Source organism: Pteronotus mesoamericanus, unplaced genomic scaffold, assembly GCF_021234165.1.
Source record: "Pteronotus mesoamericanus isolate MK-2021 breed Mesoamerican mustached bat unplaced genomic scaffold, CSHL_Meso_final scaffold_408, whole genome shotgun sequence".
Taxonomy (NCBI): Eukaryota; Metazoa; Chordata; class Mammalia; order Chiroptera; family Mormoopidae; genus Pteronotus; species Pteronotus mesoamericanus.
This window is the reverse complement of record NW_026555315.1, coordinates 204,073-218,582: the sequence shown is the minus strand read 5'-3', so window position 1 is coordinate 218,582 and position 14,510 is coordinate 204,073. Positions and strand designations below refer to the sequence as shown.

Below are 14,510 nucleotides of genomic sequence, written 5' to 3'. Positions count from 1 at the left end.
GGCGCGCAGGTGGCAGGTGGCTTCACTCAGGAGGCCGCCGCTTGGCCCGGAGACGCGAGCACGTGCCGGGGGAGCGTTCCCGAGGGTCAGACGGGACTCGCGGCCAGAAACGGGCTGGGGCGCGAGGCCCAGGTGGCAAGCAGGTGACGCCCCTCTGAGGGGACCCCTGTGTGTCTGAAATACCAGTGTAAAAACATTTTCCCTGTGGGCTGATACAAATTTCCAGGCCGTTCTTAGAAACCATCCTTTGCACACCCGCCCGGAGCCCTTCGGTGTTCCTTGCTGCCGACGCCCAGGGCGCCCGGGCTTGTCCGCACGTCCTGTCCGACCTGAGGACACCCTGCCCTCCGAGCCGGCGCCCCTCCCAGCCCGTCCCCGGAGCCCCAGTGCTGGGCCGCAGGGAGCCCTGCTGCCCTCGCTGCCCCCTCCCTGGGGCTGTGCTTGGGGTCAGGAGGGCACACGTGTTGCGGCCGCTGCGGTGACCAAGCAGTGACCGAGCAAGTGAGGGACAGGTTTCCAGCCGGCGTCGGGGGGATGTGTTCTCTGGACGTTTCGTTTTAACCGCTCGCTTTCCCCGTCCCCACAGCGCGCTGGCCGTTGCCACAGTGTTTGACCGGAACGTGAACTGCCGGCGGGCGGCCTCGGTAAGTTCCCCTCTGGCTCCTCTTCCTGTGGGCGTGGGGCTCTGGCCTGTGCCGCTTGGGAGGCTGGCGTGGCGGCCGCGTCCACGGTTCCCATCCCGCAGTCCGGGCGAGGGCCCCGTGCAGCCGTTGGCCCAGGGCAGGGTGGGCGACGGGGTGGACTGAGGGGCTGCCGGAGGTGCTCTGGCCTGGGGGGTCTGCGCCGAGACCCTGGTGTTGTCTGAAGGGCGGCTGCGGGCGGTTCTGTGTGGCGTGACGTGGCTTGTTCTGCAGGTGGTCGGACTGGGTGATGGAGGGGTCCCAGGCGGTTGGATTGAAGTCCCAGCTGGGGAGGACGGAGCCACTCGGCCGCGCTGGGGGCTCCTGCACCCACAGGAGGCAGGGTTCCCCCCTTGAGGGCGGTGAGCCCCCGCGGGACCGGCGGGCGAGTGGGCAGGGCCTCTCTCAGGGCTCTCTGCCCGCAGGTTTGGAGGCTGAATGCAGGGTTTGAGGTGCCAGGGAGGGGTGGGCATATGTTGTTGGGCTTCCGGTGGCAGGGGAGTGGATGAAGCGTCCGTGCCTCCCCAGACCTGAGGTCTAGGTTGAGGCGGGGGTGTGTGTGGGACAGACGAGAATGGAGTCTCTGGACGGAGGAAACTCTGGGACCCATCGGCTGCGGTCCCGTGGTGAGCTGTCCGTTCATGGGTCGGGCACGTCCGTGAGGTTTTAATGAGGCGAACGGACAAGCACACTTGCGGCGTGGGGCCTGGCGCGGTGACAGCGGCGAGGTGGGGGTGCTTCCCAGGGCGGGTGCTACGTGCTCGGCCGGAGGCAGGGGCACTGGGAGTTCAGGGCCGAGCACAGGCGTCCCACCTCCTTCCACACGGGAGGCCGCGGTCATGCCGGCGACGTTCCCACGCCCTCAGCAGACGCCAGGCCAACCTGGGGACACGTTTGGGGTTGTTAGCTTCGCAGCCAAGCTCAGGGCCTTCAAGCTCGGAGGTGAGGGGAGTGCTGCTGGGAGCCCGGGGCAGGCCTGGGGGGCCGCAGGGTGGAGGCGGTGGCCGCCGGCCTCGGGGGCCGCGTGAGCTGTGACGGGGAAGGTGCTCAGTCTCCGCCACCGGGGACCACGGCCTCTGGGGGTTTCCTGGAAACACCCTTTAGCGGGTTGAGGAAACTGCGGGTTTGCTAGACGGTAGCTTTTGACAGGGTCACGCGGTTTTTGTCCTTTATTCTATTGCTGTGGCGGGTCATGCTCCTTTCCTGGTACTAAACCAACCTTGCGCTCCTAGGATGAGCCCCACTTGTGATGGTGTGATAGCCCTGTGGCACGCCGCAGGGTGCGCGTTGGCGAGGTTTTCTTGCGCGTTTTTGAGTCTGTAGAAAGAGCAGGATGCTGGTCTCTAGTGCTCACTGGTTGGCGTTTTTGTCTGGCTTTGGAGTCAGGGCGGCCTGGCCGCTGGAAGGAGTCGGGAGTGTTTCCTCCTCTGGTTTGGGGAAGAGGATTTAGAAGATTGATATTACTGTATTTTTGCCGTGTATAATGCTCACTTTTGCCCGATTTTTGAGGGAAAAATAAGGATGAGTGTGGCACATGGATATAAGGGCCCTGTCTGTGGTGCACACAAAAGCCACGGGTGCACGTTACACGTGGGAGCACGTTACACGTGGGAGCACGTTACACGCTGCAAAGTACAGTCTGTTGTTTCTACTTTAAACACTTGGTAGAGGTCACCAGTGAACTATGTGGGCATGTTTTGTTTTCTGTTTCTTTGGAAAGATCTTAAATTATTTAATCTACTTGCTAGAGTCTGTTGGGCTCTCCTAGTCTTCTCTCTCCGCCATCGATGCTGCCGAGGGCAGCTCAGGGGGCTTAGAGGAGCCCGTCTGCTGCTTCTGGTGCTGCGTTTCTGCCACACGCCCCCACTGGACTTTCCCGGTGGCTCCCGGCCTGTCCTCCACCTGGTGTCGGGCAGCGTGTGTGCCCGGTCCCGGCCCTCCGTGCCTGCCACGGCTGCCCCTGCTGGGCGGGGGGCGCCGCAGGTGGGCGTCAGCAGATACAGATGCTTCGTCAGCGGGGAGTGTGGGCACTGAGCTCTGCAGCCGCGCCCTCTGCGGCAGGGTGGCGTGGGGGGCTGCCCTGGCCTCCAGACGGGGCTCCCGCCCCAGCGCCCCCTGGTCCTTCACAGCCTCCGATGCCCCCTGCCCCCACATCCCTCCCTGCGTCCTTCCCAGGCGGACGTAGGTCATACTGGCCTTGGGCCTTCGCTCCTTCCCGTGTCTGGAGAGGGAGCCAGGAAGGCGCAGAGCCTCTCCCCGGAGCCTGCACCCGCACGTGTCTGCGGACAGCGCGGTGGGTCCCGGAGCGGCTTAGCGTTTGGCCCGATGCTCATCTGCGCCAGCCTCTGCAGCACAGGAGGAACCTTCTGTTAACTCTACAGAAATGTTAACTTTCAGGTTTTCTTCTGTTCCCTGTAATGTTAGACATTTTTATGGGAAGCATAATAAGGACCTTGGGGAAGAGGTGGAATAAAACAGTGCAGGTCATTTATTTTTCAGGTTAAAATTGTAATTTTTGAAAATTACTGGGAAAGTCTCTTCGTTGTATGTTTAAATATGCCCTTGTTTACTTAGCAGATGCAAAGTTAAAACCGCAAAAGGTGCAGAGATGCACGTGTGTGAAGCTCATTGGAACGTGGGCTTGGATTCCAGGCAGACTTCTCTCCCCGAAGCAGCCGCACCCTGGCCTCCCGGCTCCAGCGTGTGCGCCCCCTCCCACTCTGTGCATTGGCCGCCCTGCCCACGGGGCAACGGCTCCCTCAGTCGCCTGCCAGGGCGGGGACCCCCGTCCCGGGACCCGGGGTCTCTTGCCCTCCTCACCCGAGGGCAGTGGGCAGGGTGGAGGGTCCTGAGCTGTCCTTTCTCTTCTGGCCCTTTATCTCAACGCTGATCTGGCTGCTGGCTTTTATTTAACCAGTTGATTTGCCTCTGTTCCCATTTTTAAATCGAGGGCCTTGAATCAGCTTTGGGGTGACACAGGCAGCTAGGGGCCTCTTTTCAGGACAGGCTGGTTATATAAACTTGGAACATTAAATTGTGGTTTTAAGGGCACAAAGACAGAACAACAAACTACCCTGGAGGCTCTGATCAGCCACCAGCAAGGACTTCTGTGGAAAAAAAACCAGAGCCATGGGGCATTTGTTGTGCTTTTCTCCTGATGTTCGCCAAGTGCAGGCTCACTGACGCTGTTTGTTCTTCTGTCCCCAGGCCGCTTTCCAGGAGAGTGTGGGAAGACAGGTACGGCAGCTTCTTACGCCACCCCCCCTGCCCCCGCGACGCCCTGCGGGCTCGGGCGGAGGCGGTGCTGCCGGCTGAGTGTCCGGCCACGGGGTGGGGGGCGGTCCGGGCCAGACTCGCTCAGGGTGCGACTCAGGAGGGTTCACTGGGCTCCACGCAGTTCGCGGGGTTTCATGGGCAACACGAGTGTGCGAGCAGCTTTACACACGCGTGGGAATCAGTGCCTGCGTGTTGCCGAGGGCCACCCGACGTTGCCAGTTGCCCGTGGGTGCCCCGGTGGGGGCAGAGGAGCCTGGCTCCACAGGGACGGTGAGGGCGGCCCCAGCTCATCCCGCCTGTGGCACGAGCCATCTTCTGGAAGCCACCGACCCCGTGGCCCCTCTTGGCGCTGCCAGTGTCATGGCTCCTGCGCCCTGAGCCTCCGACCTTCTCTTTACTGGTTGGCCTCGGCTGGGGGCACAACCTTCATCCCTGAGGCGGTCACACTGTGGGTGACGGGGACGACCCCGGGGCCCGTGGTCGGCCGCGAGGAGACTGGGCAGGGGCAGGGGGCGTTTGGGGGACCCGGAGCCCAGCTCTGGTCAGAAGGGCTGAGGGGAGAGCACGCCACGGGATGGGTCTGAGCTGACAGCGGGGTGGGGGGGTCCGGCAGGCGGCCTGCGGGGCCTGGGGCAGACGTCGGGTGGCAGGCCCTGGGCGCGCGGACGGGCAGGCCGCGGGTGCGCGGACGGGGCCTCTGCTCCGGCCCTGCCCTCACTGGCCTCCGCTCTTCTCCTTCCTTAGGGCACGTTCCCTCATGGAATTGATATTTTGACCACAGCTGACTATTTCGCTGTTGGTAACAGATCTAACTGTTTCCTGGTTATAAGGTAAGTTTTTAACGTTCATCACAAAGTATGACATCCTCTTTGATTTAGATGTTTAAAATCAGTTTCTGCTGTTTTCTTTCTTCATCCTGGAAGATCCAGTAAGAGTAACTCACGTGTGGAAGTTAAGGGTGGGATTGTAAACTGTCACCAGAACTTGCCTCTCGCTGGCTGACGTGTGCACAGCTCATGACCGCACTTGTCGAAAACCTCAGGGACACGCAGGCCGGGCGGCCCACGGCGGCCGGGGCCCGATGGCAGGGGGCGGGCTCGCCTTGGAAAGCGCTGTCCGCAGCCCTGCGAGCGCACTGGAAGGGGCACGCTCTCCCCGGAGCCGTCCTGGCGTGGCGGCGCCGTTTCTGTGGAGGGCTCAGTCTCCGCGGCGGCGGGCGGCGGGCCACACGGCTCTGCCTGCTGGCGACATGCGTGGGCTGGGCTTCTCCGAGGAAAGCCGTGGATCAGGAGTGACTGCTCTCTTTTTCTGCCTCAGTAAACAGGGTTTTCCAGGTTGAAGCTGCGTCCGGGCTGTTTACAAGCTCAGTGAGGAGGTGTTTGAGGAACCAGGTCCAGGGATAGATGCTGAACATCCTGCGTGTGCTTTGCTGAAGTTCCGCCAAAGCTGCTACTTGGTGGCCGAGGTGTGGGACCAGCCTTCTGTGCCTGCGGGCAGGTGCTGCCGCGCGAGGAGGAAGGTGTCGGTTGTACGGCATGATGTGTTCACCTTGAGTTGGGAGAAGCCTGCTGACGCGTCTTAAAAGCCATCCGCCGCCCCGCGTCTAGGTGCCAACCCTGATGCCCTGCCATGCAGGCCCTGCACGGACCGCGTGTCCCTGTGACCAGCATGGACGCAGCTGCTTCCTTAGAAACGCTGCGTTGGGCCCCTTTCCCGGACGGGCTCGTTTCGGCGCCCTCCTGCCTCTCCTCGACCTTCACGGCCTCTGTCCTCAGCAGCTCCCCTGTGTCCTCTCTGTCTTTGTCTTTGGTTAACCTCTGAGCTCGTACTGCATGTGAAACACCCCTCAGGTCGGGGTGAAGAGTGGCGTTGGCCTGGCACGCTTTTCTCGCTGCTGAGCTCTCCGGCTCGTGTGGGACTCGCCTCCTGTGGACAAGGGCCGTCGGTGAGGACGGGGTCCCGTGGTCACGGGGACCAAGGTCTGTGCCCTTGGCCATGGCAGGGCAGCTGCCCGGGCCCTGAGCCCGCCGGGGCCGCGGGGCACGGAAGAGGATGGGCGGCAGAGGAGCCTGGTCGGGGCGGCAGCAACCGGGGCCGGGGGCCTCTGAGCCCGGGCGGGGAGTGCGGCTGGGCGGCCCGGTCCGCCCCTCAGACCTGGGACTGCGGCTGTGTGCTGGCAGCAGGAAGCCAGAGGGCGCCGGCCGTGCGGGCGGGGCTGCTGCGGCTGCGGGGGCGCCCCCGGGGGGCGGGCGTCTTGAGAGCTGGGGGTCGGCGGCCCTGGGGACGCCTGTGGGGAGGAAGGGCCTGCGTGTGAGGGGCCCGCGGCACGGCTGGGTGGTGGTGCCGCCCGTGAGCACACGGTTCTGCAGGGTGGGGTTGGCCCGAACGGAGGCGCCTGCGCCTTGGCGGCCGAGGGGCCGGGCGGCAGTCGTCCTGCCTGTAGTTTCGCTTCGACAGCTTCCGTCAGTGCCGCTGACGCAGGACACTGCACGTGTCCCCCGTCGCCACCATCGCTACCAAGGTTTCCGCGCCCCCGGCCGCAGGCCACCTTGACCTGGAGTGACAGGAACAGAGCAGGCGGTGGGCAGGGCTCCTTTTGGCTCTGGCTCCTCCCACTCAGTAAGCGGACCTCCCTGGGTCCAGCCTGTTGGGTGCCCTAGGGCTTCCCGCCCCTCGGCTGCGGAGGTCACGGGCGTCCCCGGGGTGGCTGTCCCCGTGCAGCTGCAGGACGCCGAGTGCGCGCCTGTCTGCGGACAAGCCCTCACCTCCCTGGGTTCAGCGCTCAGGAGCGGGATGGCTGGGTCCTCACGCTGAGAAGCGGCCGGACGGTTTTGCAGATGGCGAAGGCCAGCAGCCACGCTGGGCCCCACCGTCTCCGGGGTCCCCGCCAGCCCTCCCTGGGCCCGTCTTACCCGCTCGGCTGTTTTGGCGGCTGTGCAGGACGGGGGCCTTGCCTGGTCTTCCCGGGGACCAGGGGCAGGCAGCGTCTTCTCCTGGCTCGCCTGACACATCAGCTGCCTGTTTGTTTGTTGACGAGTTGTTTTCTTCCTGCTGAGAATCTGTGGACCCCTTGTGCATTCTGAACACGGGGCTGGATCAGAGTCATGGGCCGCAGGTCCTCCCCCAGCGTGTGGCTTGTTCCGTGTTCTCTGTATTCCTAAGACAAAACCCTTTTTTAAAAAGTCAGCTTTATTTTTGCACACCTATTTTATTACATGCAATTTCCCTATAGTAAAACGCACCCATTTAAAACATGGTTTGGCCGACGTGTGGCCCCAGCCGCGGTCAGCGTGGGGACGGCCCCGTCACCCCGGGGGGCCCCAGGCCCTGCCCTGGCGCCTCTGAGCCCTCTCAGAGGACCTGCCTTTTCTAGAATGCCGGCGAACGGGGGCCCGGGGTGCTGCCGGCCCCGTAGGCTCATGTCATCCCGTCACTGTGACCTGAGTGTTGGTCGTTGCTCCCCGCTGTGCCGCGGGGTGTGACAGGACTCGCGCCGTCGGCACCCTGTCGGCTTGTCCCTGACGGGTCTCTCACGGCTGCTGGCCTGGGCGTCCTTCTCAGCCTGCGGCGGCCGCCTCGCTTTCAGCCGCTTGCCCTCCGGCGCTCTGCAGGTGCCCGTGCGGAGCTCTTCCGCCCCGGGACGCAGCCCGAACCGCCGCGGGCAGACCCCTCACAGTGAGCAGCGCGCCACGCGGTCGGCTCAGCCTTGCTCCTTCCCGTTCCCAGCTTGCGACCTGTTTCTGTCACTTCTTCATCCCTAACAGCCCCCCAGCGTTCTTCGTCCTGCTTTTCCGCTCGTCGGTCCTGGACGCACAACGAAACGGCCACCAGTCCCCCCCCCCACACACACACTGCTGTGTGCAGGGCTGATGGGAGGCGTCTCGTTCCTGCCACATGCCAGCCTGCTGTCCCCTCTGGCGCCTCGCCCGCCACCCCTGCAGCACAGCCCCCGGGTTTGCACTTGGCCTCCAAGCAGACGCGGGGCGCTTGGTCAGCGCAGGGAGCCCCCGGGCTGGGGGCTCAGCCGGCCGTTCTCCGAGAGCAGCCGCTGGTTGGCGCCGGAGCTCGAACCAGCCCTCAACCACAGGCCTCTGCCTGTGTTTCCTGTGAGGCCAGAGGCCGGTCTGCCAGTTTCTGGAACCCCGCTGTCTCCTGGACATTGGCCTGGGGTGGGCCTCTCTGGTGGGGGGTGCCCGGGGCCCTGGGGTGATATTGGGTGGGGGGCGGGTCAAGGCTCGGCCCTGTTTTCGATAGCTTGTCCCCATCCCGATTCTTCTGTTTTTTCCTTCTGACTCTCAAGCTTAAGCTTCTGCTTTCCTGTTTCTCATGTCCCGAGCAGGCTCGGCCCAATCTCACAGCCCATAGCCCAAGCCTGCCCGCCTGGCCGCGTGTTCCTCCGGTGTGCATGCACACGTACTGTGCACACACACATGCTGTGCACACAGCATCCGTGTGAAATTGTATTTCCCCTTGGCTTTCTGTGCCGTCTGCTTTGTCTTTGTGCCGCCTGGCACAACGTGGTGACCAGGCCACAGCGGGCTGTGGGGGTGCGGCGGGTTCAGACAGCGCGCGTCAGCCATCGGCTGGTGCAGGGGCGTGAAGTGTGCACGTGCATTTTTGGGGAGAGGCAATGCATATGGCATGCATCGTGTATGTCTCAGAAGGTGCGGGAGAGTGTCCCTGGAGGCCAAGTCTGTGTCCCTCTCCTTTCAGCCATCGGGCTCCAGGCCAGGGGTCCCCCTTGTCTCCGGCTTCTTGTCTCGTCTAGAGATTTGGTCATTTCACACACGTTGCTGCATTGACTTACTTCCTTGCTGGATGGGAGCCCTGTGCACAGGGTTGGAGTGCTTGTCAGCCAAGGCCGGCGGATGGCGATGGGCCGCTGTCAGAAGCGGGGACGCAGCTCCGTGTGCTGTCCTGCTAGGCCGGACACCTGTGCGCCGCGCGCTCCGCCTGCGTCCCGAGCAGTCCGCGTCCTCGGTCTATCCCTCCTGGCCGCCGGTGTCTCTCCAGTCTCTGCTCTTGTAAATGATGTGAAGGGGATATTTTTGTGTATGGTCGTTCTCATCATTTCCTTGAATAATTGCTTACAAGGGGATTTCCGCATATTTAACTTCATAGAAAATCGTTTCTGTGGCGGCGCCGTTTCCCACTCTCACAAGCAGGGTGGGGGCGTCCGGGCCGCCACGTCCTCACCCCTCTGGGTGCTGTCTTTTCAGCGTGTTCATTGCCGGCTTCCCTGAGTACACACGGCCGATGATAGACCACCTGCTCTCCATGAAGGTCAACCACTGGGACGGGTAAGGTCTGCGCTTCTGTCACGGGGAACTGTACGGGATTCTTCACTGTTTTTAACTGTGTTTTATTTATTCTTATTATATTTTATTGAAGTATAGCTGACATACAGTATCACATTAGGTTCAGGTGTTTCCTAGTGGTTCGATCCTTACAGAATCCTTTCCAAGCACTTTAGTGTAGCGTACCACTGTTAGCACAGGTAAACGTTTCTAAGAGGCTTGGGTTCACTGTCTTGGGTTTCTTTTTAAAGTTTTTCTGCTGCTTAGACACATTCACTCCAGATAATTTATACATCAAGATAAACATAATGTAAAGATGCTTTGCTTGTGATAAAATACACAGGATGTTTGTTATCAAAACCATTTTTAGTGTACAGTTTTGTAGTCTTAAGTACATTCATTTTGTTATGTAAACAATCTCAGAACTTTTTTTAAAAAAAGATTTTACTTATTTTTAGAGCAAGGGGAGAAAGAGAGGGGGAGAAACACCCATTTGTGGTTGCCTCTTGCACGGCCCCGTTTGGGACCTGGCCCGCAACCCAGGCCTGTGCCCTGACTGGGAATCGACCCGGCGACCCTCTGGTTCGCAGGCTGGCGCTCCGTCCACTGAGCCCCACCAGCCAGGGCCAGTCTCAGAACTTTGCATCTTGCAAAACTGAAACTGTCCCCATGAAACAAGACCCCCCGACCCTGGTCCCCATCGCTCCACTGCTTGTGTCCGTGAATCCACCTCTTCTAGGGACGTCATCTGGAGCCACCCAAGTATCTGTCCTTTTGTGCCTGGCTGGTCTCACCGAGTGCAGTGTCCTCAAGGCCTGCCCGCCTTGTGCCGTGGGTCAGAATCTCCTTTTCTGAGACTGAGTGACATTTCATTGCTGCACAACCCGCATTTTTCAGTCCGGTTCATTTGTTGACAGACCCGTGAGCTGCTTTTATTTCCTGGCCGCTGTGAACGTGGGTGTCGGGTGTCTTGCGGGCCCCGCCCCCAGCGCTGTGGGCGACAGGCATACCCAGAAGCAGAGCTGCTGCGTCACATGGTCGTTCTGTTTTTAGTTTTTTTAAGGACCTCAAGAACCATACTTTTTTTCCCGTGGCTGCACTATTTTACGTGCCCAACAGCAATGCACACGGGTTTCAGTGTGATCTCGATGAGTGCAAAGTGGTATTTGGTTGTGGTTTCGGTTTGTGTTTACCTAATGATTATTATGTTGGACACCTTTCATGTGCTTGTTGGCCGTTTCTATTTCATCTTTGGGGCGTTGTCTCCTCAGGTGTTTGCCCCTTTTTAAATGCAGTTATTTATTTGTGGTTGGGCTGTAGGAGTTTTCTATATTCTAGGTATCAGTCCTTACCAGATGTGATTTGCAGATGTTTTCTCTCATTCCACACACCGCCTTTTCACTGTTTAGTGTGTCCTTTGATACAGTCGGAAGTTTTAAATTTTAATATAGTCCAATTTATTATCAGCTTGTCTGATTTTACTTTTGTTGCTTGTGCTTACGGTATCATAGCCAAGAAATCACTGCTAAATCCGAGGTCATGAGGCTCTGCCCCCATCTTCTTCGGAGAGTTGGCGGTTTCAGGCCCCCCCAGGCTCCTCCCAGCGCCCCCGGGGTGAGGGCGGAGGCACTTTGCCACCCAGTGCCACAGCTGCGCCCTGAGATGCGCCTGTGTTTAGGTGCTCGTTTGGTGACACCTTCTTCCTCACTGGTCGTGGGTGGAGGTTCTTACTCATTTGTGTGTTTATTTCCAGTAGTGGTTTTGCCTCCGTGGCCAGTTGGCTCGTGTAGATTGTCTCTCCATGACTGAATAAAGCCAGAGCCATCAACATGGAGGCGCTGAGTTTCTGTCCCCTCACCCCCCAGGGCCATCAGAGAGCTGTCGGCGAAGGCGCTCTGTAACCTGGTCCCACGGGCTCCTGAGTACAGCGCTGTCCAAGGTGAGTGGGCTCCAGCCTTCCTGTGGGCGCCTCACACCCGCACACATGTGCACACCACAGACACGCACGGGCCACCCTGCTGGTTTCAAGGCCTGGAGGAGCGGAAAACTGTGTGTTTCTCCTGCTGAGAATCGGGGGACGGGACACAGACCAGCTGCCGCGGTCTCCCCGGCGACAGGCGGCGCCGTGGTGCCGCGGAGTCAGTCCACGGGGAGTGCCGGGCCGTGCCCTGTGTGCACGCGGTCTCGGGGGGTTGATGGAATTGTGCATGCCATGGGTATTTCAGGGAAGAAAGTGAGATAACGCATCGTGTAATAAGCTAAAAAGCGAGCTGCTTCCTGGGTGGCTCACGGCCTTGGGGCCAGCCTGCTGTGTTGTGAGGGTGCCTTCCTGGGCCCTGCCAGGTGGCGCGGCCACGTCCAAGATAATTGTTGGTACGGGAAGACCCCCTCTTGTCCCATCTTGTCTTTTTTATTGGGAATAAATAAGGGTCTGATTTCAGCATGGGAAGCACACATGCATCTCCTAAAATGGTACTTATTTCCACAGGCGTTTGTTAGAGCAACTGCTGGTTGGATTGCGGTTCCTCCCTCACAGTTTCTGACTTTATTCACCTATGTGCGTAGCGCTCTGGGGCTCGTAGTGGTCCTGAGGGCCCTTTCGTCTTCGTGGTGCCAGGGATCTGGCTCCTGCTTACCTAGAACCCATGATCTTTGTTGCCTAGAAGGAGGGCTCAGTGTTGTCCTGTCTTCCCAGCTCAGGAGCTCCCGGGGCCCTAGGATGCAGGGTTTCCCTGGTTCTCAAACACGGACGCCACTGGCCGCCGCGCGGGGGCGCCTGGGCGGGAGCTCGCACGGCCCCCGCAGGGCCGCACGTGGGCGTTCGGGGAGGCTGAGGCTCAGAGGGGCTGTGGCGTCCCCGGGCGGACGTGGCACCTCGCCTGCCCTCCCCACCAGGCTGTGAGGGTCTGGCGGCTCCCTCGCGTCCCAGAGTGCGGGAGACTCAGAGGCTGGCTCGGCTCCGAGCAGCCCTGGGGCTCTGGGGCGCCCTGGGGGGAGGGGTCCTGCAGCTCAGTCCCGTGCCTCCTCACCCGCCTGGGTGCCGCGGAGGCGGGCCCGCCAGTGACAGCAGGTGCCGTCCCGGGGGTGGTTGCAGCAGCTCTCAGCAGAGAACCGCAGCGCGCGCTTCTCCCTTTGGGTCCCGAGTCATCGAGCTGCGCCGGTCGCCCTGTGCGCCTGCCTGTGACGCCTTCTCCTGTCCTGTCCTCTGCAGTCCTCCCACGCCTGCTGTCGATGACACGGAGCCCAGACCTGCACACGCGTCACGGGGCTGTGCTCGCCTGTGCGGAGGTCACTCACGGCCTGTGCGCCCTGGCGGTGCGGGAGAATAGGTAGGAGCGGCCCCACCCTCCCGCTAACCCAAAGAGGTTGACCCCAGAGTCTTCACAGTTGATCGATGGTGTTTGTCACTGGTCCTCTCCCCTCTGGTGAGTTGTGGCCCTTGATGGACCACGCGCCTCTCCCTCGGGGCGCCAGTGGGCACATGGCCAGACGGGGCCGCTGTCGGCCGTGAGTGCTCTGTGCGGGTGGACTGCTGTGTAGCACGTACCACAATAAGGCGAGTCCCGCACACGGCGCAGTGACGTCTGCGCTGTGCCGTGGAACAGCACGTCGTCCAAGCAGCGCAGGGCCTCACGGCAAAGGCGCCCGAGTGCCCAGGATGCCGCCACCGCCGAGCCTTCGGCACGTCGCCGTGTTTCTCAGGTGGGGGGTCGGCCTCAGTGGCCACGCAGTGTCATCAGTGTGGGAGGTGGCCTGTGGCTGCGTCCAGGTCACTGCACTGGTTCTGAGGGGGCGAGTGAGGTCGCAGGAGCGAGGAGGGGTTTTCAGAGACGGGGAAGCGTTGAGTAGCTCACGTGCCCAGTGTCCTCTGTCATTTGTACTTTTACCAATTTGAAACTTGTAGATTTGTAAGTTTTCATTAAGAGCCTTCCCGGTGGGGAGCAGGTGTGGACAGAGAGGCAGCTGTGGGGCCTGTGAGCAGGTTTACCCGCGACGGCATCGGGGAAGGCGCCACTTTATCTTCTTACCTTTCTCTCCAACTGCCCTCAGCAGTAAAAGCCCCACCACGAATGGGACAGAGGAACCTGCTGCTTAATGCAGTTTAAGAAAAACTGATTAATTTGCATCGCGTCAGTAGGTGATCCCCTGGGGGCAGGACGGACGGCAGGCAGGGGCCGAGTTCACCCCGAGGCTGGTGGCTGTCCCCTGCGCACCTCAGACTCCCAGCCGCAGTCTCGCGGGCAGCGCACGGGCGGGGGTTGGGGGGGACGAGGCGCCTGTGGGCCGGCGGTCGGCGAGGGCCAGGGCCGGGCTTGGGATGCCTGCTCCCCGGCACCGGCTGTGCAGGTGGAGGCGCCATCTGCCAGGAGGGCCCGAGAGAGACGCCCAGGTTTCTGCTGTGGTCAGCCCTGTGGGTGTGCTCCACCTGCACACACCAGAATCCCGCCTCTTGGAAGACAGCCAGGTTCCAGCAGGAGCCCACCTGGCTGCGCAGTTCGGGCACAGTCACGCTTACCCACGAGGGGATGGTGGGAACCCTCCCGGATCTTGAGTTCCGGGTGCAAATCGAGGGCCCGCCTTGCGAGCCTCTTGCCTGTCACAAGGCCCTCTCCCCAGCCCTAGCCGGTCGAGCCTTCCTTCCAAGTGCCACGCCAGCTGTTGGGAGTCTGCTGCTACTTGTTCATGGAGGGGACTGTCCCTTTTATCAGCAAACTGTCTGTAGGTCCGAGCTTTACCGATGTGGTCCCCGTAGCCACTCCCTGGAGAAGGTGCTGCTTCAGGGGAGGACCTTCTGTAGGAGTTTGCAGGAGCAGGCGACGCACCTGAACCAAGGGGAGGCCTCGCGGGTCCAGACTCCCGTGGGGCTTGGGGCCTCATGCACTGTGTTTGAACCCCTGCAGGCCTCTTGCCGACTACCTGGACGAGACGGCGGTGCAGGGTCTGAAACAGATTCACCAGCAGGTCCGTATGTCTGGGGTGTCTGCCAGGCCGCAAGCTCCCCCCGGCCTCCTCAGCCCCGGGGCAGTGGGCGGCCTGGCCTCTGTCGGCGGGGGAGCAGCCCCGTGGGGTCTGTGTGGATGGGAGAGCATCTCTTCCCGTGTGGCCGGTGTCCCCTGGGCAGGGCGCCCGGCGCCCAGCAGGCCCGGTGCAGCCCGGCCGGCGCAGACGCATCAGCCTCTCACGCGCCCTCCCGGGCGCCGGGCGCTTCCTCCCTCGGGAGGCTCGTGGCTTGGGCTCGCTCCCCTCGGGGCTGGTT

At 61.6% G+C, this 14,510-nt stretch overlaps 1 protein-coding gene across 1 annotated transcript in view; it reads left to right on the top strand.

Annotated features, from left to right (window-relative positions):
* TBCD (tubulin folding cofactor D) overlaps positions 1-14,510 on the top strand; it is a 120,777-nt gene that overhangs the window by 75,279 nt on the left and 30,988 nt on the right. Inside the window, exons 15-21 of the mRNA XM_054593195.1 lie at positions 587-644; positions 3,888-3,917; positions 4,701-4,786; positions 9,176-9,256; positions 11,119-11,192; positions 12,465-12,582; positions 14,155-14,215. Coding sequence (XP_054449170.1) covers positions 587-644; positions 3,888-3,917; positions 4,701-4,786; positions 9,176-9,256; positions 11,119-11,192; positions 12,465-12,582; positions 14,155-14,215 — 508 coding nt within the window. The remainder of the gene's footprint in view (positions 1-586; positions 645-3,887; positions 3,918-4,700; positions 4,787-9,175; positions 9,257-11,118; positions 11,193-12,464; positions 12,583-14,154; positions 14,216-14,510) is intronic.